Raw genomic sequence first — 25,800 nt, 5'->3', positions numbered from 1 at the left:
CTGGAAGTATACATACCAGGATATTAATAGTGGTTATTTCTGAGTGGTAAGATTATCCATCTATGTAGAACTTCTTTTCTATATATTTTAAAATTCCAAAAAGTAAAATAAAATAGAACTTGGGATTCAGAGTCCGAGATTTAAACCCAAGCTTGTCACTCAGTGACTTTGGCCCAATGATTTAACCTCATTGATTCTGGGAAGCAATTCCAAGAAAGCGCCTCTTTCAGCCTGAGCAGAGGACCCCTGTCTCCCTGCCCCTCCTCGCGACCCCACCCCTCCTCGCCTCCCTGCCACAGGGACCCTGCATCTGAAAATGGCTCCTCTGGGCAGAATCTCCAAGCCAGGGAGCAGAAACAACGGGAGATCAGGACCCCTGCTACCTATTCTAGCTGTGGGGGCACATGACTTACCCTCTCAGAGCCGCAATTCCATTTACAGACTGTGGGCTAGAGTTACTGAGTTCTCAGCGGGAAAACTCTATGGCCTAGAGTGAACACACCTCCCAGCTGGGCCTCAGAGGATGAGTAGGACCTGCGCTAGCAAAGAGCAGAGGGAAGGGCAAACCAGGCTGAAGGAACAGCACAACCAAAGCCACAGCACAGAGCCCAGGAAAGCGGAGAGAACCAAGTGGCAGGGGAATAAGATGTGGGTAGAAAGCTGGAGAATCAAGCTGGGATCAGAACGCCCAGACGTCAATGCTTCCCCCTCCCGACCTCCCGACTCAGCACCCCCACCACAGGAAGACATCCAAAGCCCTCAGCAATGGAAAACAGGTCCTGGCCGAGTGTCATATGTGCCACCCCTTTGGAATACTCTGGCATCCTGAGGACACCATTCACCGCTACTTAGTAAACACCTACTAATATTCCAAGCGCTGCCGACCTCTCCTCCAGGTGCCCCATCCCAAACTACCTCTAGCAGCCCCAGGAACCCTGAGCACCCTGGGTGTTTATCAATCTGTCTGCCCCTTCTAGACTGTAAGGAGGAGGCCTAAAGGAAGAACCTGTGTGTTGTGCACAATATCTGGCATGGAGTCCATGCTCAATAAATGGTGAATTAATTAGATGATGGGGAAGGCATCTGCATCCTCCCCGGGGTTAGGGTGGTCATTACCTGTGGCAGAGTCTGCTTGTTGTCCCAGAATATTCACTCTCCCTTTCTTCCTTTAGTATTAAAATTCCCATGTTTTATCAGAGCACATGGCTGCCCAGTTAAAGACTACACTTCCCAGGCTCCCTGATGGCGACATGCTGACACGTGACTACGTTATGACGATGGGACGGGAGCAGAGGTGTTACATGCAGCTTCTGGGCTTGGCGTTTAGAGGGAATGGGCTTGCCCGCCAGTCCCTGTTCACCCTCCCCCACAGGCTGGACCTTGGCAGTGCTGATGGAAAATGTCACGCCCATCTGAGACCACAAGCCGGAAGCCACCTATTGAGGATGAGCAGAGCAGAGCAGCACCACACAAGGAGGCTTGCTAGATCCCCAACACCAGGAGCTGCCACCGAGCCCCCGGCTGCTTACGTGAGAGTGAAACATGAACTTCCATCCTGTTCTACTTTCTAAGTCACTGTGATTCTGACCTTTGTTACAGGGGCCAAAACGGAATCTTAACCAGATCTCCCAAACAAGAAACCAGCTTCAGGCTGAGAACTCCTATCTGGAAACACCCCACCAACCTCAAGTCCTCAAGTTTAGTGGTCTCCAGACAGAATTCCTAGAACCCAACTGAGGGCCTTTGCAGAATCCGCAGACCCTGCACTTCTCCTGCTGCTTTGGTTTTACATCCCAGGCTTGCCAAATTTTCATTTAAACAATGGGTTTCATAGTTGCAGAGAGGTGTAAAAACTGCTATCCAGGTGCTATGCGGATTCAGGGCCTTTGTGTTTCTCTGATATCCTGATGCTGGGGGAATGCGCCAGAGTCGTGATGCCAAGATGTGGAGAGCGCTCAGTTCCATCAACGGCAACTGGGGGCACGGTGCGGTGGCTCACACCTGTAATCTCAGCACTTTGGGAGGCCGAGGCAGGCGGATCACTTGAGGTCAGGAGTTCAAGACCAGCCTGGCCAATATGGAGAAACCCTGTCCCTACTAAAAATACAAAAATTAGCCGGGCATGGTGGTGCACGCCTGTAATCCCAGCTACTCGGGAGGCTGAGGCAGGAGAATCACTTGAAACTGGGATGCAGAGGTTGCAGTGAGCCGAGATTGTGCCACTGCACTCCAGCCTGGGTGGCAGAGCAAGACTCTGTCTCAACAACAACAACAAAAGCAGCAACTGGGAGAGCACAGTGCAGGAAAATGATCAACGGAGAAAAAAAGTTTTTCCTCAGAATTAGGAGACACAGTCCCTTCCCTCACGGCGCCCCAGTCTCTCAAGACCATTCAACATTAATACAGGCTCTAATGAAGATGTGTACAGTATTGGATGGGGGTAGGAGAGGAGACAAAGCTTGCACCAAGAATGTGATGTTACACATTTGCAAGATGGAAAATGTGGGGAAAAGCATTGCAGACATAAGGAATAGAATATGCAAAGGTATGGCATGCCCTACTCGTTTGGGGAATTACAAGTCGTTTGTTAGAACCAAACCATGAAGTACTGGGAGAGTAATATGGTTTGGTTCTGTGTCCCCACCTAAATCTCATCTCAAATTGTAATCCCCACCTGTCAAGGGAGGGACCTGGTAGGAGGTGATTGGATCATGAGGCAGTTCCCCCATGCTGTTCTCATGATACTCTGTTCTCACGAGACCTGATGGTTTTATAAATGGCCATTTCCCCTGTGCTTTTTCTCTCTCTTGCCTGCTGCCTTCTGAAGAAAGTCCTTGCTTCCCGTTTACCTTCCACCGTGATTGTGAGTTTCCTGAGACCTCCCCAGCCATGTGGAACTGTGAGTCAATTAAACCTCTTTCCTGCCCAGGCACAGTGGCTCATGCCTGTAATCCCAGCACTTTGGGAGGCCAAGGTGGGCGGATCACCTAAGGTCAGGAGTTCGAGACCAGCTTGGCCAACATGGCAAAACCCCGTCCCTACTAAAAATACAAAAATTAGCCAGGCATGGTGGCAGGCGCCTGTAATCCCAGCTACTCGGGAGGCTGAGGCAGGGAGAATCACTTGAACCCAGGAGGCAGAGGTTATAGTGAGCTGAGATTGTGCCATTGCACTCCAGCCTTGGCGAAAGAGCAAGACTCTGTCTCAAAACAAACAAACAAACAAAAACCTCTTTCCTTTATAAATTACCCAGTCTCAAGTATTTCTTTTGTTTGTTTGTTTGTTTTTTCAAAACAGTCTTATTCTATCACCCAGGCTGGAGTGCAGTGGCACCTCTCGACTCACTACAACCTCCACCTCCCAGGTTCAAGCAAGTCTCATGCCTCAGCCTCTTGAGTAGCTGGGATTACAGGCACGCACCACCACACCTGGCTAGTTTTTGTATTTTTAGTAGAGACAGGGTTTCACCATGTTGGCCAGGCTGGTCTCAAACTCCTGGCCTCAAGTGATCCACCTACCTTGGCCTCCCGAAGTGCTGGGATTACAAGTGTGAGCCACTGCACCTGGCTGGGCATTTTTTTTTTTTTTTTTTTTTTGAGATGGAGTCTCACTCTGTCACCAGGCTGGAGTACAGTGGGGCAATCTCGGCTCACGGCAACCTCCACATCCTGGGTTCAAGTGATTCTCCTGCCTCAGCCTCCCGAGTAGCTGAGACTACAGGCGCCTGCCACCACACCCGGCTAACCTTTTTTATTTTTAGTAGAGATGGGGTTTCATGATTTCATCACGATGTCTTCACCTCGTGATCCACCCGCCACAGCCTCCCAAAGTGCTGGGATTACAGGAGTGAGCCACCGCACCCAGCCCTAGCTGGATATTTCTTTATAGCAGTGTAAGAATAGACCAATAAAGAGAGAAAGGGGGAACCGTCAGGGCAGTTTCCTGCTAGGCAGGTAAGTATCAGCTCCTCAGTTCCAAAAGGAGCTGCCTGCTCCGGGCAGAGAGGTTACAATCTCATTTGAAATTGAGCATGGTGGCTGCAAAACAATTTCTGAAATTTTTCAAATGTCCAGGCCCTAAGTTAATCTCTCAAACAAATTACATTTTCTTTGCTCCCCTCAAAAAAGGTGAATTCCCTGCCACTCACTCTCCCAATCAGGAGGGCAGAGATATTAAAAACATCAAGAGTCAGGCCAAAGAAATCATCCAGAGGCTGCGCAATTCAGTCCTAAATGATAGAGGGGCACTGGATGGTGTGACCAACACTCCATGAGCACTGCCTGCCCTTGTCAGGGACCTCGTGGGCTCCCAATTCAGAACCCACTAGCAAGAAAAGACGTCACCTAACCAGCGTTTATTACCTAATAACGTCTCCAGCTGCAAGGTAGGACAGTGTGACAAGAGGGAAAAAAGGCACTCCAGGGCATACAAGAAAATTAATTCCAGATAGATTAAAGAATTAAATATAAAACAAGATCAAAACATTAAAGATAGACTTTTACTTCCAGCCAAGAAAGAGTAATAGGGACCAAATTTACTATCCCATCTGAGACAACCACAAAAACAAGACAAAAAAAAAATGTTTTCAAGACATCGGGCATCAGGCAACAAAGAACAGTGACCCCTGAGAGCTGGGTAACAAACAAGGTGAGCCCACTACGGCCTTCAGAGCTTCCAGGTGCAACACAGAAGCGGGGACCTTACATCAGAATTGTGCGCAGGAAAGGCTTAAATCCCCCATGTGCCTACACATTCACCAGGCAGAGCGTGGCACACAGCTGGTCGTGGAGCAACCGGACTGCAAAGTGGGGCCAGAAGTGCAGTTTACAGAAAGGAGAGGCCACAGGTAGTGCAATGCAGGGTAAAGAGCTTTGGCCTCCGGCAGCCCTGGGCTTAAATCCCACCTCCCTTGCTCGCCAGCTGTGCGGCACTGGGCAAGACACTTAACCTCTCTGAGCCTTAGTTTTCTCATTTGGGTGTCGTGAGGATCAGAGATAATATGTAATGCATATAGTCTGAAGTAAGTGGTGAATAAATATTAGCTACTGTTATTACCATCCATTTAGGATTGACTATTTCCCAGAATAGTTATGTTGGATCTTGTGGGGCCAGAAAGCTCTAGGAGACACAAGCTCTGTGTTCAACAGGCCTGCGATGTAGCAGGAGGATATGAATGCTGTGTGAGTCATTAATAGCCCAGCAGAACTGAGCTCATACTAAGTGCCATGCAGTGTGATGAGCAGTTTCCCCGATCCTAATAGTCCTGGAAACAATACTAGGATGCTATTATCACCTCCATCTCACAAACAGGGAACCAGGCAGGAGAGGGGAGCAGCAGCATCCCTAAGGCCACAGAGCTGGTTCATCCTGGAGCTGGGTTTGAACCCAGGCAGTCTCCCTACACTCTCTCCAGCACGCCGTGCACAAACTACGCCATCAGCCTCCAGAAGGGGCCCAGCTTCCCTCCCAACCAGCTGGGTGACCCCGGCCCACTTAACCCCTCTGGGGCAGAGGCTGGATGGACAGTTTTGAAGTCCCTCTCCTTCACTTGCTAGCATTCTCAGGGGACAGGGCTAAGGAGGGACTCAAGGGTACCCAGGGCTGGCTTCGCTTTTCTCTTGGGCATTATTTGGGGGTTAAGTGAGGCTGCAGTAACTAGCTCCCCAATGGCTTATATAGGGATAAAGCCTGAAGCCGAAGAGAGACCACTAGTGAGACCCTCACCAAGGAGATATGGGGAATGAGCCACCCTGCAGGGGATCCGTGCCCTCCCTCAGCACAACAGAGCCAGTCCCCCGAGCCCTGTGGCTGGCACAGCTCCATGCCCAGGGGCACTTGGCCTCCTTGATCCCCCACCCAGGGGAAGGTGGGGCTGTGGCCTTTGCCTCTGGAAGGGACTGCCCTTCCTCCTAGTTCCTCCTTTGCAGGATAAGCAGCTGACATGCAGAGATTTGATCAGATGAGGAAGAAAAAAAGACTCTTCTCTATTCCTGGGAGTACTTGACATCAACACAAAAAATTCTCAACAACTCGGTTTCTGTGTTGCTAGAGAAGCATTTAGATCTATTCAAACCATTCCTGCTGCAGCTGGGATCCAGGAGGAAGAAACACACCGCTATTCAGGGAGGAGCTGGCTCCTCAGTGTCCCCTTTGTTGCCCCAAAACACAGCCAGGTTCTCCATTTCTTTTTTTTTTTTTTTCTTTTTTTTTTTTTTTTTGAGACAGAGTCTTGCTGTGTCACCCAGGCTGGAGTGCAGTGGCACAATCTCAGCCCGTTGCAACCTCTGACTCCCAGGCTCAAGCAATTCTCCTGCCTCAGCCTCCTGAGTAGCTGGGATTATAGGCGCACACCACCACACCAGGCTAATTTTTGTATTTTAGTAGAGACAATGTTTTCCCATGTTGGCCAAGCTGGTCTGGAACTCCTGGTGTCAAGTGATCTGCCCGCCTTGGCCTCCCAAAGTGCTGGGATTACAGGCACAAGCCAACTTGCCTGACCCAGGTTCTCCATTTCTTAAGGCTCAGAAGGCCGGGTGCAGTGGCTCACGCCTGTAATCCCAGCACTTTGGGGGGCCAAGGTGGGTGGATCATGAGGTCAGGAGTTCGAGACCAGCCTAGCCAGTATGGTGAAACCCCATCTCTACTAAAAAAAAATACAAAAATTATCTGGGCATGGTGGCACATACCTGTTAATACCAGCTACTCGGGAGGCTAAGGCAGGAGAATCACTTGAACCTGGGAGGCAGAGGTTGCAGTGAGCCGAGATCGCTCCACTGTACTCCAGCCTGGGCGACAGAATGAGACTTAGTCTAAAGAAAAAAAAAGCCTCAGAATGACCTGAGTGAACTCCAGCCCCTCGTTTACTGGGCTTCCTGTAATCCCGGGTAACCCAGCATTTGCAGTACTTGTGATCCCCCTGCCTCCAGAGTGCTAACAGGAAAACAGACACTGCTGTGTCATGCTGGTGGGGGTATAAATTAGCATGAGTGTCTCCAGGGGGCAATGTAGCAATTGCCACAAAGCAACTGACACACTCCCATACCAGCTGACCCAGAAATTCCAGTTTTAGGTAGTTATCCCACAGATATATACACTCTTCAGCACAAAGATGTACAGATAGGGATGTTTACTACATACAGCCCTACTGGTAATAGCAAAAGATAGGAAACAACCTATAAGGTCCTTGACATGAGACCTGTTAACTGAGTTGTGGTGCACCCCATGCAGCAGGACGGTGCACCCATAAACACATGGAGCAGATCTCCATACGACTCCGTGGTGGCCTGGCTGTACGAAAGACTGTGTCTTCATGCTTCCTGAATCCCATGCTCTGTGGCCTCTTGCACTGACCCTGGGCTTGACCCCAGGGCTTGCTCTGACTGATGGAACAGTGGAAATGTTAATGCATGCAGAGGCTTAGAAAAGGGCTTAGTCACTTTTTCCCTCTTGCTTCTCTGTGCCCACCACGAGAACGTGCCTAGGCCAGCCCGTACCTAGCCCAGGCCAACCTGCTGAACGATAAAAGGCCACGTGGCGCAGAGCTGAGCTGTCTAGGCAAGACTCCACAAGCGTAAGAGAGCCCAGCCAAGAGCAGCAAAGTCACCGGGCTGACCCATAGCAGGCCACTGATGGATAAGCGAGCCCCGGCAAGCCCAGAATCACGAGAAATAATAAAAGGTGATTGCTTTAAGGCACTAAGCTTTGGGATGGTTTGTTATGCAGCAATAGCTAACAATCACAAAGATAGAGAGTTGAAAAAAGCAAGATACAAAAGAGGGTATATAGTCACTATTGTGTGTAAAAAACAATAGGCCAGACGAGGTGGCTCACACCTGTAATCCCAACACTCACCTGAGGTCAGGAGTTCGAGACCAGCCTGGCCAACATGGCAAAACTCTGTTTCTACTAAAAATACAAAAGTTAGCTGGTATGGTGGCAGGCGCCTGTAATCCCAGCTACTCAAGAGGCTGAGGCAGGAGAATTGCTTGAACCTGGGAGGCAGAGGTTGCAGTGAGCTGAGATCGTGCCACTACACTCCAGTCTGGGCAACAGAGTGAGATTCCATCTCAAAAAAAAAAAAAACCAATAACATGTTTTCTTATAAATGTGCAGATATTCAGAATACTTCCTAAAGGAGCCCCTGGAAGTCTAAAGAGTGGCTGTTCCTATGGAAGGGAGCAAGAGGACATGGACATGATGTAGGAGGCTGTTTTTCACCATATACCCTATAATTCGATTTTTACTATCATGTACATTCATTACCTACAAAAAACATGAACCAGATAATTTAAAAAGAAGAAAGATGACCCATGTCACTGTGTGCTCTTGGTCTAGAGTGGCTATTCTGGCTGCCCCAGAGGGGTTCCCCTGGCTCAGTCCATCATCTCAGAGCCAAGGAAGGAGTTTTACATCTGCGATCACTACCGAGAGCCCATCTCCCACTCTCCCTGGGCCTCTAGCCTCACGCACCCGTGCTCCAGGTCCTCAGCATCTTTCCAAGGCCATGGCCATCTGACTCACCCAAGGGTGCTTGGACATGTCATGCCCTCCCTCCCTTCTCCTGCCAAAATCCCAGGCATCCTTTAAGACACATTTCAGGTCAGCTTGGAGCAGCCTCCCTTGCTCCCTCGGCCTGGGCTATGAGGGTCCTGGTGGCACTTTGCACATCACCCCCATTCATTCAGCAACTGCCAGCACCAAGGACTTACAGCTATGAACGGGACCTAGTGGGTCTCTACTCTCAAGGACCTTACACTCTAGACAGGGAAGACAAAGAGATAAACCAGAAAAGGGCCAGACAGTGGTAAGAGCTGTGCAGAGAATTAAGAGAGTGACTGGGGCTACTGTGGACTGGATGGTCAGATCATGGAAAGACTCAAGGGCAGGGCATCCAAGACTTCAATGAGGAGATGGAGTCAGTCATGGCCAGATCTGAGGGAGGAGCATTCCAGGAGAGGAGCAGCTCCTGGAAAGGCCCCAAGGTGGGAACAGAGCTGGTGTGTTCCAGGAACAGCAGGAAGGCCCGTGTGGCTGGGTGGAGGGAAGGGCGTTGGGGTGGAGATAGACAGAGGGGTAGGTAAGCACAGACTGTGGCAAGGGGTCTGGCATTCATGTGAAGTGCAATTGGGAGTCTGAAGGTTTTTAAGCAGGGAGATGAGATGCTCTAAGTTTTTTTTTTATTTATTTTTTTTTTTCGAGACGGAGTCTCGCTCTGTCACCCAGGCTGGAGTGCAGTGGCGCGATTTTGGCTCACTGCAACCTCCGCCTCCTGGGTTCACGCCATTCTCCTGCCTCAGCCTCCCAAGTAGCTGGGACTACAGGCACCCGCCGCCACGCCCGGCTAATTTTTGGTATTTTTAGTAGAGTCAGGGTTTCACCGTGTTAGCCAGGATGGTCTCGATCTCCTGACCTCGTGATCCACCCGCCTCGTCCTCCCAAAGTGCTGGGATTACAGGCGTGAGCCACCGCGCCCGGCCTGATTTAAGTTTTTAAAAGATGCCTCTGTCAGCCCTGTGGAGAATGGACCCAGGGTGGGGCTGGAGGCAAGGCTACAAATGGTTAGGAGGTTACTGTAGTAGTCAGGTGAGAGGTGATGGTGACTTGGGCAGGACCAGGTGAGAAATATGCAGAAAGAGAGAAACAGACTGAGTGGGGACATCATTTGAAGGTGAAAGAAAACAAGACTTACTAATGGATTAAACTGGAGGTGTGGCAGACAGAATAATGGCCCCCAGACATGTCCACATCCTCATCTCTGAAACCTGTGGATATGTTGTTTTACATGGCAAAAGGAACTTTGCAGATGTAATTAAGGATCTTGAGATAGGAGAATTATCCTGGATTATTTAGGTGGGCCCACTGGGTCCTTAGAAGAGGGAAGTTAGAAGGTCAGAGTCCAAGGAGATGTTAGGACGGAAGTAGGGAGAACGACTAGAGGACACTAAACCTCTGGCTTTAAAGAAGGAGGAAGGTGGCCAGGCACGATGGCTCACACCTATAATCCTAGAACTTTGGGAGGCTGAGGCAAGAGGATTGCTTGTGCCCAGGAGTTTGAGACCAGGCTATACGGTCCTTGACAGGAGACCTGTTAAATGAGTTATGGTGCATACATAGTGAGACCTTGTCTCTATACAAATTTTTAAAATTAGCTAGGCTTTGTGGTGCACACCTGTAGTCCAAGCTACAGAGGAGGCTGAGGCAGGAGGATCACTTGAGCCCGGGAGGTCGAGGCTGCAGTGAGCCATGATCATACCACTGCACTCCAGCTTGGGAGACAGAGCAAGACTCTATCAAAAAAAAAAAAAAAAAAAGATGGCACTGCAGTTATGCAGTGCCGGTGGCCTCTAGAAGCTGGAAAAGGCACAAACACAGGTCCTTCCCAAGAGTCCCCGGAAGGAACACGAAACCACTGACACTTGAACTTCGCCCAGTGAGACCCATTTCTGACTCTGACCTCCAGAACGCTAAGAGAAGACATCTGCATTGTCTGAAGCCAGCAAATGAGCGATAATTTGTTACATCAGCCACAGGAAATGAGCACACAAGATAAGGAAAGGAGAGGGGTTGAAGATAAATCCTCGATTTGAGATAGCACAGTGGAGTGGAGAGTGGAGCCATTTTACCATTTACTGAGGCGAGGAGGAATAAAACCAAGAGCTCTGTTTGAGCCAAGTGAAATGTGAGACAGCATTCAATATCCAAGCAGAGAAATTAAGTCCAGATCAAAGCTGGAGGACTGAGTGGGAAGGACCTGGGAAGAGAAACCGCGACCATGTCTGCTACTGAAACCAAGATTAGGAAGGGTTTCTAGAAAGAGGGGTATTTGAGTGCGTTGAAAGCTGCTGGAGCGCCGGGCACGGTGGCTCACGCCTGTAATCCCAGCACTTTGGGAGGCCGAGGCGGGTGGATCACCTGAGGTTAGGAGCTCGAGACCAGCCTGGCCAACATGGTGAAACCCCGTGTCTACTAAAAATACAAAATTTAGCTGGGCATGGTGGCGGGCGCCTGTAATCCCAGCTACTCAGGAGGCTGAGGCAGGAGAATCGCTTGAACCCTGGAGGTGGAGGTTGCAGTGAGCCGAGATCGCGCCATTGCACTCTAGCCTAGACAACAAGAGCGAAAACTCCATCTCAGGAAGAAAAAAAAAAAAAAAAGAAAAAGAAAGCAGCTGGAACATCAAGTGTAAGATCACAGACTAGCCATTAGACCTGGCAGCACACAGGCCACATCAGTGGGCAGCCTCGACATGAGGCTTCTCAGGGGACTGCAGGGTACGAGCCTAACTCACTGGACTGAGGGTTTGCTAGGGAAGGGTTGGCGGGGGCTGGGCCAGTCCTTAGACAGCGATGGGGGTTCAGGGAGCCTTTAGCAGGGAAGTCTAGTGTGCCTGTGCCTGCTGAAGGGAAGGGTCAGGAGAGAAGTGAAGGCTGCGGCAGCCTGGTCCTGAGAGGGTGAGAATGGAAGGGATTCTGAGCACAGGTGAAGGACCCGCTGGCCTCTGAAGGGAGTGAGGGCTCCAAGCAGTGACAGAGGGCGCCAGCAGTGACAGAGGGGAAAGCTGGTCGAGTTAGTGGCATGAAACAAGGGAGTTTCCTAATTGCTTTTATTTCCTCGGTAAAGTATGAGGCAAGGTCATGAGCTAGGCGTGAAAGGGTGGCTTTCAAAGGAAGGGAGGGAGAAGCACATGGAACAGACACTTTGGAGCATGGGAATCTGACCTACTGAAGAGCGGCGGTGCTCCTCCAGGTCTTTGGTCACCATTTGCAAGTGGTCAGTAGGGTTGACGGGTACTCCCCAGGGACACAGCTGCGAAGGTGCAGGTGTGGAGAGGCAGAGAGCCAGGTATAACAGGGCAGGGATGCTGTCAAGCAGCGGGGTTAGAAGAGAAGGGCACACACCTCTCCTAGAAAACATGGATGAGGCCGGCTGCAGTGGCTCACGCCTGTAATCCCAGCACTTTGGGAGGCCGAGGCAGGCGGATCACCTAAGGTCAGGAGTTCGAGACCAGCCTGGCCAACATGATGAAACCCCGTCTCTGCTAAAAAAAAAAAAAAAATACAAAAAATTAGCTGAATGTGGTGGCACACACCTGTAATCCCAGCTACTGGGGAGGCTGAGGCAGGAGAATCGCTTGAAACCAGGAGGCAGAAGTTACAGTGAGCTGAGATCACACCACTGCACTCCAGCCTGGGTGACAGAATGAGACTCTGACTCAAAAAAAAGAAAATATGAATGAGTTGACCCCATGTAAGCCATACCAGGTCACCCCTCCGCTCTAAACCCTCCAGTGGTTCCACTCTCCCCCCAAGTGAAGGCCAAAATCCTTGTAACTTACCACCTAGCCCCTACCTCCATCTATCCCCTTATACTTATGTTCTAGCTGCAGTGCTTGGGCCACAGGAGGGGCTCCATAAATATTTCTGGAATCAACCAATCAATATATCTCCCCTTCACAGACGGAGCCCAACCAAGCGGGTTGTCCCTTGGGGTGCCTGGGACACAGTCTGGCCATGACTGTGGGCCAGAATCCAGACCTTCCCATTCCCACCACAGGGCTCCCGCTGGTTCCTCCCAACTCCCATAACTCTCTTGGTTTAAACTGTGGCCCAGTTCAGAGGGCCTGGCTATTTGGAACTCTTGACTGAAAAGCAAAGATGGCAAAAGGCAAAGATGAAGGGGCCCAGAAGAAGTTGGCAGAAACAATATTCTGGGAAAATCTTGGTAGTCAGAGACCAGGCTTTGTGCCAAGCCTCCCCCCACATCTATACACACAGCGCAGAGGCTAGAAGAACAGGATGGGAGAGTAAAGTGTGGGAAGAGAAGACAATCCTTCCGCTACACTGGCAGAAGAGATGAGTACGCTGGTCACACACACACACACAAAATTCCTAGAGAAGCCTGATACAAGAAAAGGTAACCTGAAAGTCATTAGCGTAGAGCTGGTTTGGCCTGTCCCCGGAGCCCAGCAGGGCAGGAAGTGACTCTACCAGGCAGGGGGATGTTATCAGGCCGGCCCGGAGGGCTTGGAAATGGCCTCTCAGGAAGCCAGCTCCACACAGGCGAGTTCAACACCCTCGCAGAGAGCCGGAAGAAAGAGCTGTGGCCGGGCGCGGTGGCTCACGCCTGTAATCCCAGCACTTTGGGAGGCTGAGGCGGGCAGATCATGAGCTCAGGAGATAGAGACCATCCTGGCTAACACGGTGAAACCCCATCTCTACTAAAACTACAAAAAATTAGCCGGGCATGGTGGTGGGCACCTGTAGTGCCAGCTACTCGGGAGGCTGAGGCAGGAGAATGGCGTGAACCCAGGAGGCGGAGCTTGCAGTGAGCCAAGATCACCACTGCACTCCAGCCTGGGTGACAGAGGGAGACTCCGTCTCAAAAAAACAAAAAAAAAAGAAAAGAAAGAGCTGAAGCCTCAAGGCTGCAGGTCTGTGGGCGGACAAGTGGCACTGAGTCCTGGCCTGGTGGTGTGGAGAGGCCCCCGGGACGCTGAGAGGAGTGTCCAGAGCAAGTGAGATCTGGGCCGGGCCTGAGGGACTTCTCCAAGCATGGCAGGAGTTTCCCAAGTGTGATTCCAGGCGGAAAGGAGGCTCAGCACGGTTGTGAGTGCGGTGGAGCAGAGGCCAGGAAGGGGTGCCACAGGCTGCAAGCCAGCTGCAAAGGGTCTCAGAGACCACCTCCCCAGGCCTCAGGGCCTGAGACTCAGTGGTGAGTCACCTCCCTTGGCCTGGTAGGCAGCATTTACTGTGGGTCCCAGGGCTTGGCACCTGGTCGACTGAACACTCACTGGGGCTAGCTCACTTCAGAGAAAACACTGCTTCCTGTTAGGCTTCAGGCCTGCAAGGGCCGGGGGTGCAGTTCCTCAAGGGAACCAGGCCTCACGGCAAAAGGGCTGAGCCCATCTGCATTTGCGGAGAGATGAGGACCACAGAGGGGCGGTGGAAGGGACCTGAACCCCTCCCTGGGGAAGGCTGCTCAGCAAGTGTCCACCATGCAGGTCTACAAAAGCCACAGGAAGGGAAGGTCGTGGGCATTCCGTCAGCCCCACCAGCAAGCCAGGACTCACCCGGAGCCCCAGGCAGGCAGGGCCACACAGCCACCCTGGAGATGACACCAACAGTCTTCGGTGTGGGACTAGGTCTCAGGTGGACGCCCACAGCCACTCCTGGCCCTGAGCACGTGCCTGGGTCTGCTAAGAGTTCCAGGTGCATCTTAGACATCAGTCCAGGGCCTCAGGCCAGTGGCTGGCACACAGTAGGTGTTCAGTAAGAGTTTGATGAGTAATGAATCTCAGTAAATTCCTCAAGGGCAGAGGCCAAGGTGTTCTTTTAATAATTTTCTTTGTTTATTTTTTTTTATTGGAGACAAAGTCTTGTTCTGTCACCCAGGGTAGTGTGCAGTGGTGCGATCTCGGCTCAATGCAACCTCCACCTCCCGGGTTCAGGCAATTCTCCTGTTCTCCTGCCTCAGCCTCCCGTGTAGCTGCGATTACAGGCGTGTACCACAACGCCCGGCTAATTTTTTTGTACTTTTAGTAGAGACAGGGTTTCACCATGTTGGCTGGGCTGGTCTCGAAATCCTCACCTCAGGGGATCCACCCACCTTGGCCTCCCAAACTGCTGGGATTGCAGGCATGGGCCACCGCGCCAGCCTAAGCCCCACCTCTACCTGCAAGGTTGGAACAGGGGTAAGGAGGGACTCAACAGTACCCAGACCTGGCTTCGCTTTTCCCTCGGGCATTATTTGGGGTTTAAGTGAGGCTGCAACGAGATAAAGCCTGAAGCGGAACAGAGACCACTAGTGAGACTCTCATCAAAGAGATATGGGGAATTAGCCGCCCTGCAGGGGGTCCGTGCCCTGCCTCAGCTCATCAGAGCCACTCCTGTGAGCCCTGCAGCGGGCATAGCTCAATGCCCCGGGGCACTTGGCCTCCTTGATCCCCCCTGGGGAAGGTGGGGCTGTGGCCTTTGCCTCTGGAAGGGACTGCTTAACCTTGCAGGATAAGCAGCTGACATGCAAAGATTTTATCAGATGAGAAAGAAAAAACTTAAGAGTTTCTTCTCTGTTCCTGGAAGTACTTGACACGAACACAAAAAAAGTCAACAATTCCGTTTCATTGAATAATTAATTGAGCACCAACTGTATGCCAGACACTGTTACTGGTGGTTGGGATACAGCAATGAACAAAGTCCTGCCCTCCCGGGGCTGAGAGTCTAGTGGTCACATTCTTGTCTGCATCCCCACTACACACACAGCACCCCCACATTCTGTGCTGGGCTCGCCAAAGCACTGAATGAACGGCTGGAGGAGGAGGACTGTGGAGTCTGGCAGCCGTGGGCTGAAGCCCGTGTTCTGCACTGCCTCGTTCTGTGACCCAGCCAACACTGCGCTGCTTTAGCTTTGGGCCTGAGTCACAATCAGTACAACCAGAACCCCATCTCCCCGCTGCAGGGCTTGCTACATCCACTATCACTGCTGCTGTTATCAGTCCACCTGCCCCCTGCAACCTTTGCAAAGAAACCGAGCATCTGAACCTTTCTATCCTACTTCCACACACAAGACTCCTGACTCAGTCAGGCTGCTTTCAAATAATGCTGGTGCCGGAAACGGCACTGTCTCATTTACTCCACAAAACAACCTTGCAGATAAAGGTGAGGCTTAGGCCAGGCACAGTGACTCACACCTGTAATCCCAGCATTTTGGGAGGCCAAAGCGGGCAGATCACTTGAGCCCAGGAGTTCAAGACCAGCCTGGGTAACATGGTGAAACCTCATCTCTACAAAAAATACAAAAATCAGCTGGGCATAGTGGCGCATGCCTGTAATCCCAGCTACTCGGGAGGCTGGGGTGGGAGGATTGCTTGAGCCTGGGAGGTTGAGGCTGCACTGAGCCGTGATCACACCACTGCACTCCAGCCTGAGCGACAGAGTGACACCCTATCTCAAAAACAAAAAGAGTGAGGCTCGGAGAAGTTAAGTCACTCACTCACTCGAGGCCAGACAAGCAGGAAGTGACAGAACTGAGATCTGAACCCAGGTCTAACAGGGCAAAGCCCACTGCTTTCTCCTGCCCGGGGTTCCTTACCCCTTTGCTAAAATACCTCTATCTACCCGAAAGGGTGAACTGCTGTTCCACTTGCCCAGGACTGAGGGAGTTTCTGGGACTCAGGACTTTGGATGCTAAAACCAGAAAAGTCTCGGGCCAACCAGGACGAGTTGGTCACCCTCACGCCACCACCCTGCCCAAGATCCTCCTCCTGGTGCCCTGCCAGGCCCTGCTTACCCACTCACTGCCACTGAGTCTGGCCTCTCCAGGCTCCCAGCTGTACCCTCTGTGCCTTGTAAGCAATGCTGTCATTGCTGTCCTCAGGCTACAGGGTCACATTCTGTCTCCCACCCAGACAACCATGTCTAAAGTCTGGTCCTAGAACTCCGGGCACCATAATCACCTGGGGCCCTGGGATCCCGCTTCCTGAGTCCCCAAACCACTAAGACCTCCTGAAGCAGAAGCTCGGGCCCAGCCTGCCCATCGGAGTTGCTAACTAGCCCCCAGGGGACCCTGCTGTCCAGAGGTTGAGCGACAATCCTGAACTGTAAGTTTCCCTGCCTGGTGACCTGCTCACTCTATTTCTTCTGATGCCCCTCTGATACCTGGTGCTGTGCCCACACATAGTAGGTGCTCATTAAATGCTAACCATTGTGGCTCAGAGCAAAGGCTCCCACACTTGCCTACTCAAACTACCTGAGGCTGTTTAAAAATGTAGATTTCCAGCTTCTACCTTGGGCCGAGAGAATCACCAACCTCAGCCAAGATGTCTGGTAATCTGTAAACGACACTTAGTTTAGTATTACTCAAAGCATGTCGCATACCTGCAGCACTGGGAGCTTAAGAATGCAGAACCCCAGCTCCACCCCAGACCTACTATATCAGTATCTCTGGGAATGGGGCTTTGCAATCTGGATTCTAACAAGCTGTCTAAGTGATTCTTTGATCCAACCAGTTTAGAAAAACATTAGTGTAATAGAAGAACAGTGAAACTAGTTGGAAGTGGGCTAGAATCCAGTTCAATTAACAGCTCTAGCCTCAGTCTACTCAATCCCTGAATGAGAATTACCCCTGACCTCATTCGCTTGTTGTGATGATTAACTGAGATCTATGTAAAAGTTCATAGCCAGAATCTGGCACACAAGAGAGACCCAAGAGGCCGGGCACAGTGGCTCACGCCTGTAATCCCAGCACTTTGGGAGGCCGAGGGAAGAAGATTGCTTGAGCCCAGGAGTTTGAGACCAGACTGGGCAACATAGGGAAACCCGTCTCTACAAAAAAATGAAGAGAGAGAGAGAGAGATAGAGAGAGAGAGAGACTCAAGAAATGCAGTTCATTCTTCTTCCCTGCTAGCACTATTTCAACACTCATCAAGTCAGGACAGCTACAGTTTCAGATGATCAAGTGATGTATACAAGGTGGCTTGGAGGGCAAATGCAGAAGATTCTGACTCCAGGCCTGGTGGCCTCTGAAAGGACCAGACCAGATCTGGTCTACATGGTTCTGGCGCTGCCACCACTAGCCACACTTAATGAGCAGGGACAGACAGATCCCATGGGGGGAAGGGCTGCAGCCACTCCATTAGCTTTCCTGTGGCTGTGGCCATCTTTCATATTTATATGGCACCCATTTGACCTATCTCTGGGTCAGACATCCGCTCATCCTTGTCTTGGTGGCTGACGGGAATGCTTTTGAGGTCTCAGAAAACCTCATCCCTCTTCCTGGACTTCCCAGGTGGGAGACACTGGCTTTCACACATGTCAAAGGCCTGCAACCCGCCACCATCTACCAAGCATGAGGTCACTCAGAGGGGTAGGAATCCACCCACGTGTGGCCAATGTGAATAAGGACCAAAGGCCATTCCTGAGTGCCCAGGGCACAGCTGGCCGGGCAGCTGGGGTGCAGGGGTGCTCTGGGTAAGTAAGAGGTGTGCCAGTTAGAATGCCTTCAGCAGCCAGTAATGACCAAACGCCTGAGTCAGGGTGGCTTCAACAAGAAGGAATTTATTCTCTCACATAACAGGAAGTCCAGAGAAGGGCTGCTCCAGGCCCAATTGCCATCAGCAGCCTAGTGATATAATCAAGTGAGATTCTTCTTGTCTGTCTGCACTGCCACCCTCCTTGGGTCTGCCTTACTCCTGGGTCAGGTGCCCTCATGGCCATAAGATGGCCACAGCTCCAGGCCTCAAAGATATGAACGATTTCCAGGGGAAAAAGAGAGACTACTTCTTCCTTTTTAAGCATGGATGTCACCCTTAAGCCCAAGGAAATCTTTCCCAGAAGCCCCTCCACTGAGCAAATGCTCCCTGATGTCTCATTGGTCAGAACTAATTCACATGCTTGCACTTCAGCCAATCACAGGCAAGGGAGTGTATCTACTGGGGCCAGGGCCCCTACAGTGAAGCACACAGCACCACTGCTGACAGCTGAACAAAACTGGGCCCAATCAAGGAGGAAAATGGGTGGGAGTCCGGGCTGGGGGACAGGGGTGGAGAATGCTGGATTAACAACCAGGGAGCCTCTGGCTGGCCCTGACTCACAAGACCCCACCAACCCCAAGGGCAAACATTTGTCCTTGCAGGATGCCATTTCTCAGGGCCAGAGTCATCACGTAATATTCATGTAACTTGGCCATCGCTTCCATTTTGGAAAACCCTCGGCCTGACTTCCTTACTTACGCCTGTTCCAACTGCTCATGAAAGCCGAGCCAATTCAACACAGCATGTGCTATGAACCCAACTCATGTCATGGGGCCGGAAAGGTAGAATTGGCCCTCTAGAAGCTGACCATTTGGTAAGAAGACAAGGCACATGCCAAAATCAGTGGAGTACGGGAGGGAAACAGCCCTGAGCTGGGAGATGGGAGTGGATAACACCCACCACTACCAGCAACAGACAACAGCTGGTAGCTAGTGAAGGCTCACTCTATGCAGGTACTAAGAAGCACTTTTAGGTATTTTGGTTTTTTCTTCATTTGATCCTTACAACCTCCCTATAAGTTTGGCACTATTATTACTGGTTCATAATACCTTACCTACAGTTTCTGAAATCTAGGACTCTCTCAAAACCAAAAGTTGTTTTTTGTTGTTAATCATTTATGGGATGGCAGAAACCTCAACGGAACCCATGTGAGCCTATTTATAGTCTATTTCTCCCTTTTGCAGTGACTGCTCATATGCTTTGATGCAGAAATACTGACCCGTTTTATTACAAAATGCCGCCCCAGACCCCATTGGGAATGTCACATAATGTGCAGTACACAAAACATGTTCCAAAAAATTCTGCATTCTGAAATACATCTGGCCCCAAGGGCTTCCGAAAAGGGTTTTGGATGTTGTGTCACCAAAGGGGGCTTTGCAAGTTGAAGGTTACCCCCCATAGGAAGCAGGTGAGCCACGCTTTGAAATCAAGCAACCCAACTCCAAGCCAGGGCTCTTACCCACTCTGCTTGCTTCTGCCACTTGCTGGTTGGTGGCTTTAAGGAAGACATCTCCCTCTCCGGCACTGTTTTGTCATCTATAAGAGGGTGAACTACATCAATGGGTTTCAAAGTTCTTTGTTTTAAAAGTGTATTCGCCCTTCCTTCAAAGGAAACCTTAAGGAAAAGTATAACTGCTCCAGCGAGTGAGGCCTGCTCACCCAACCACCAGAGCCCTAAAGCATGTTCCCAGAGGGGTTCCTTAACAGCACAGTTTGAAAACTGCTACACAGCATAATCTGTAAGGTCTTCTCTGGTTCTAGCATTGTATGATTGTCTTCTGTGAGGCAAACAGCCTTTTCTGTGATGAAAGGACAGCTGGGAGGAACTTGAACCAGACCTTGACAGATGGGTAGGCTTTTGATCTGCAGAGAGGATTCGAGTCAAATAGTGTGAGCAAAGGTGCACAGACAATAAGCAAGGTGTGTGGAAGGGTCCAGGAGGCCAAAGTAGCCGAGGGAAGTCGGGGGAATGAAGGCAGTGCAGCAGGTGACATGAGGACATGCTGGAAAGGTTGGCCAGACCAAGCAGATGGATGAGGCTGGGGACGAGCTGTGCAGCCCCAGCCCCACTGTGCACAGCCACAAGACATCCAGGTCCTTCTGCCCTGACTACCATGGCCACGAGCCCCAATCCTAGCTCAGTGCCATCAATCAGTCACTGTCAAATAAATGAGTCTTCTGAATCCAAAAATCAGGACATATGGTCTGCCACAAAGGTGTGGTCTTCTGAGGACAAGAGGACAGAGTGTTTGAAAGCAGGAAGACTGGCCCAGAAAGGCCAAAACAGAGGGTCACCAGAGGTCTCACTGGTGTCCTTCCCCTCCTTCTGGGAGCAGTTGGGCTCCCAGGAGTCTGTGATGCCCCAGGTATGTCCAAAGAAGCCACCTCTAAACAATAGGGGCCGCCTCACCCCACAGCAGAGACTCTCAGTTAAACCTCAGTCCTGTTTCCAGAGAAGACCCTCAGGCCAGCCAGGGAGGACCACAGTCCACCCCGACTCCTCTCCTTCACAGGAGGGTGTGCATGACCAGATGGCGCCTAGGAGCCCAGCACCCTGCACCCTCCACCAAGGGGAAGCCACATCGCTGTAGATGACCGCACTTAAAACAACACAGATCTCCGCACCCTCTTCATGGTCTGGAGACATTTGCTTACCAAACTATGCCCCAGAAATACTCTTTGTTTCAGGCACCATTTCCCTACCTACCCATCACCACGAGGTAATTAAAATGTCTCAAAATCTTGTAGGATCTGACAGGCAATGATCTCCTAAGGGACAAGCTACCATTTGGGGCCTAATCTTTCTAAGTGAACTCAGTCGCTGAGCTCGCCTAAGAAGATTAACAAGCTGGGGAAGGAGGGAAGCCACACTGCCTCAGAAAAGGGAGCGGCCGTCCGTCAGGATGGTCACAGACCTCCAATGTGCCTGTCTGTGTCATTGCAATAGGCGGGAGTCTTGACCGGGCACTAGCTCAAGTGTGTCATTTCTTGGTCCCCCACTCTCTTTTTTCCCTGCCAGGCTGACAGCTGGGACCTGGCCTACCTTGCCCAGGGTCACACAGGGTCAGCTGCAGGGAACCAACCCCATTATGACCATGTGCCCTGGCTGACAGGTACCATCCCACTGAATCCTCACAGGTACCAAGAGTGGGCACTCTGAGCTGGCTGAGCAGGGAGGAAAGGCAGGCTCTGAGAGGCTAAGAACCTGGCTGGAGATCACCTAGCCACTACAGGTAAGGTCCAAATTTTAGCCCCGGTGCCAGGTCACTGCACTTTCACACACAGTGGTGACCTCATCATGGGGAGGCTGGAGGGTGACATTCTGGAGAGAGAGGACAGCTGGGCCTGTCTTCCCAGAGACCAGGACCGACCTGTGAGCCCACATGAAGCCGGTGTGCAGCTCTGTCTTTACCCCTGAGCACTCAGGCTGCTGCCTCAGCTCCAAGCCAGGACACCTCAGGCTTCTCTGAGTCCCCCAAACCCCTGGACACCTTGCTGAGATGTGGATTCTAACCCCGCACGTCTGAAGCCGGCCCAAGAATCCGCATTTCTCACAGGTTCCCGGTGGTGCTCCTGCCGCTCATCCCCGGGCCACACTTCAGCCCACGAGGGCCTAAGCTTCCGGGGGTCTGTCTCCCACCCTCACCCTTAACTTAGGTGACCACTCTCTTGCTGGGACTCACCTGGGCCTGGCACACAGCTAGCTACCACCACATTTGGGTGTTTTGAGATGGTGCAATGAAAATGGTGACTACAGTAGGGTACAAGGAAGAAGACAGACTTCTGGGTTCAGTTTTCAACTTGGCATTTGTCCTTTTCTTCCCTATCCACTTCTTGGCAAAACGTCTAAACCAATTCATCTCAAAGGAGCCAGGCTGGGGCAGTACGCTCTGAAAGTGTCCACTGTTTAGAGTCCTTAACGGGGAGGGGCTGCCACGCTTCCTTCCCGTAAGGAGCTAATGCTGCTGGGTGGGGAAGCCCACTACAAGTGGGAGCTTTGGGAAGGAGGGATTCCTCTGCTCAGAACTCTCCCGTGGCCCTGTCTCACTCACAGGAAAGCCAAAGCCTTACCTTCAGCCTACCAGGCCCCGCCACTTTCTGCCCTTGAAGTTCCCTCCCTAGAACACGCTTCTCCACCTCCTTAGATCTCATCTCGGATGCTGCCTTCTTGGGGACGCCTTTCAGGGCCACCCTATTTAAACTAGTAGTTCCTGCATCCCCCACTCCCAGCCCACTCCAAAGCACCAATTCCCCTTCCCCTTTTTCTCTTTGATAGCACTGACCACCATCTGACACCCTGTAAACTTTACCTAATGATTATATTGATTATCTGTCTCCTTGCCCCTTCCCTACTGGGATGTGAGTTTCATAAGGGCTGAGATTTTTGCCATTTTTGTCTGTTTTGTTTACTGGTGTATTTCCAGTGCCTAAAACAGTGGCTAGCACAGAGCAGGTACTCAATCTTTGTGGAAGGAAGGAAGGAATGAGTGGCTGGCCCTGAGAGGCATTAGCTACTTTAACCCTCATAACAAACCCCTGCAAGGTAAGTCATTTAAATCCCATTCTAAAATGAGAAGACTGAGGCTCAGAGTGGTTAAGTGATTTGGCCAATGTCACGAAGTCAAGAAGTGGCCAAGGTCACAAGAATCAGGCCCCCGTCTGGCTGGCTCCGAACACAGTACTCTCTTTTTTTTTTGTTTTTTGCCTGTGGTTGTTTTCAAGGCAACTGTCTTAGTGTGACAAATGTGACATTCACTTGCTTTCCTTATTCTAAGCAGAAGATGCTTTAACTTCAGGATTTTGCAAAATCTGCCCAGAACTTGTGCTCATGCACCCGAGAATCTATGGGGGAGCCGGTGCCCCAAAAGCCAGGAAGAAGTCCCTCTACCAGTCCGAGAGTGGGAAGACCTCACCAGTCAAAGGGAGGGAAGGCTCCTCCTGCAAACACCAAAGTAGGGCCACGATCATTCCAGTTTGGTTTCATCTTTTGCTTGGCTTCATCGTTTTATTTTTCTGAGCACTCACTCTGTCTGATCTTTTCAAGTCTGGTTAACTTTTTGTCATCAATGGCTACCACTCACCATGTGAGTCTCTAGGACAAAAATCTATCTCCCATGAGTTTCCCCAAACTGAACTTGCACACCGACCCATGGACCACAGTGTCCCCGCAAACCCCACTCCCCAAGCCCCACTCATGACTGCATCTCAGGCCATCAGGAGCAGCCCCTGGGAAGAGAGCTAAGCCTTTCGGCGGCCATGAAGGTGAATAGGAAGGGCCCAGGCCACCAAAAACCCATCTACCCTCTCATTCCAGGGACCACCATAGCTTGAGTCCCCCTTCATCTGCCTGTCATTCTCAATCACATTAACTCATCTGTTTTGTATCAATTACTTCTCACTATCTGAAGCTGTGCTGTTTATTTATTTCCATATTTGCTTATCACCTGCCTCCTGAGAGCAGGATGAGGGCATGAGGGCAGGGGCTTGGTCAGTGCTGTTCACCACTGTTCTGTGACTGGCACAGGTGGGCACGCAAATATTGGGTGAATGAATAAGCAAAGACAGCAGGAAACAAGTGGATTCAGAAGAAAAAAGACTAGGAGGCTCACAAATAAACCCATTTAATCCTAACATCAACCTGCACAGAAGGTGTCATTATGCCTACACAGCTGGGAAGCCACAAAGTAGACCCAGGCCTGTGCAACTCCGAGAGGGAAAGAGAAAATGCTGCAGGTAAGCGGAGAAGCAGGTGAGCCCGACACGGAGGGCAAGGGCAAGCTGCCTCTGGGGCCCAGGGCGCTGAACACCATCTCCTCAAAGGCTGACATAACTGAGAAGAGTCCACATTTTCCACCAAGCGGAGCCCGGGTAGGGTCTGTGCTATCTCCATGCCCCTGACACACCATGGCACCTGCGTTCACCCAGAAGGTACCTGCCTACAGCACGCACCCATCATTGAGAGTGCGCAAAACCAAATTCTAATTTCCAGGCACTAATACCATAGGACACAAACACAAACTACCCTCCAGGAGGACACGTAACATCCCTCTCCTTTCTGGGTAGTCTGAAGTGAGAAGGTTGAAAATAGTGCAGATGTCCTTTCTTAGAGCAGCCCCGCCATCCATTCATTCACTCTTTCATTCATTTGTTCAGCCAACATGTGCTCACTCGGCCTGGGGAAGCCCAGGATGAAATGAGACAAACCCTCTGCCCTCTGGCCACAGGGCGCTGGTGCCTGCGCTTTAGGCGGGTACTAAAAGACAAGCAAATATTAAAGATACTCGCTTCCAAAACAAATAAGGCCACGTGGAGCTGTGCACTGGAATGGGATTCTGGATGCAATTTTATTTGATTGGGTACAAGAACCAATCCAGTTAAAGGGGTCATGAACCAACTCCAGGCACCAGGCTCCTACTCAGAGGCTGCCTCAGACCCCCTTCTGGCCCAGGAACCAACCCCTCACCCACCCAACTCCATCTCCCGACATTCTTCAACCACATTCCCATCTCGCTTCACAATATTCTCCCTCCAGGTCCCCCTGACTCTATTTCTCCTCTATTCCCAACCCTGACCTCTCTAGATCGGCAGCCTTGATGCTACTTCTCCAAACGCCAGGACGCACACCCCAGCCTGCTTTCTACCACCACCCCACACACCCCGAGTCTGCGCTTCCACCCAGAACCCCTTAAACACCATATGTTTACAAACTAGATTCCCCAGGGGTCTATGTACAACACCCCATTCTCAAGACCCCATAAATACATCCTGATTCCCTGAGCACACCATATACACACTGTGGATTTCACCCATGTCCTGAGGAACCCCCCTCACCCCCATCACCTCCAACTTCTTAGAAGCCCCAGGCCGGCCCCTGACCTCCTGGGGTCCCGGTGGAGCAGCGGACTCGCTGAGACCCCCGGACACCCCAGACTCCGCAGAAGCCCGCCCTGCACGCTTGAGCCCCACACGCCGGGACAGCTCCTGGCGCCCCCCGGACCCCCACACCGCGTGACTCCAGGGCACCCGGGCTCCCCCAGGCCCCGGCCCCGCGCACATCCCCTGGGCCGCAGCTCCCTCGCGGCCCGGCCGCGCCCCTGCCCGCGCCCCGCGCCCGGCCGCGCCTCGGGGGCCCGTTCCCGCGGAGGCCGCGGCGCCCCCCGCAGCCCAGGCCGGCGCGCCCGGCGCGTACCGTTGGCGATGAGCTTGGCCGACAGCTGCTTGACGAGCTCGGGGATCCGCTCCCACTGGCACTCGGAGCGGCAGCGCTCGATCTCCGTCTCCAGCCGCGAGCCTGCCTTCTTGGTCGCCATGGCGGCCTGGCCGGGCCCGGCCGCCCGCCCCGCAGGCCCCACCGCCGCCGCCGCGGCGCCCCCTCGCCGCCTCCCGCCGCCGCCGCGGGCTCGGGCTCCGGCTCCCGGCTCCGCGGCGTAACGGGAGCGCCGGCTGGGGAAGGGGCGGGGAGGCAGGCGGCGGCGGCGGGCGCGGCGGGGCCCCGGGCGCCGCGAGGAGCGGCCCCTGCCGGCCAGGGCCGGAGCCGCAGCACGGGCGGGGGCCGGGGCCGGGGCTGGGGCCGGGGCGGGGGCTAGGGCGGGAGACAGGGGCCCGCGGGAGGAAGGGCGGGGTGGGCGTGGAGGGCAGGGGGAGGGACTGGGGGTGTCTGGGGCGGGGTGGAGACGGAGGGCAAGTGGGGATGGGGGTGGGGGAGCGGGGTAGGAGAGAGATCTGACCAAGAAGGGTGAGGGGTCTGGGCAGGATGAAGGGGAGGGAGAGAATCA

General features: G+C 52.2%; 1 protein-coding gene across 3 annotated transcripts in view; it reads right to left on the bottom strand.

The window, feature by feature from the left end:
* TTC7B (tetratricopeptide repeat domain 7B) overlaps positions 1 to 25,509 on the bottom strand; it is a 278,705-nt gene extending 253,196 nt beyond the window's left edge. Inside the window, exon 1 of one of the 3 annotated variants that reach the window (XM_055288412.2) lies at positions 25,215 to 25,509. In XM_055288412.2, coding sequence (XP_055144387.1) covers positions 25,215 to 25,335 — 121 coding nt within the window. In that variant the 5' untranslated portion in view covers positions 25,336 to 25,509. The remainder of the gene's footprint in view (positions 1 to 25,214) is intronic. The other 2 variants (XM_055288413.2, XM_055288414.2) reach the window with 2 other exon arrangements.
* Between the last annotated feature and the right edge of the window lie 291 nt (positions 25,510 to 25,800).

This window comes from Symphalangus syndactylus, chromosome 8 (assembly GCF_028878055.3).
Source record: "Symphalangus syndactylus isolate Jambi chromosome 8, NHGRI_mSymSyn1-v2.1_pri, whole genome shotgun sequence".
Lineage (NCBI taxonomy): Eukaryota > Metazoa > Chordata > Mammalia > Primates > Hylobatidae > Symphalangus > Symphalangus syndactylus.
This window is presented reverse-complemented; position numbering and strand designations above follow the sequence as displayed.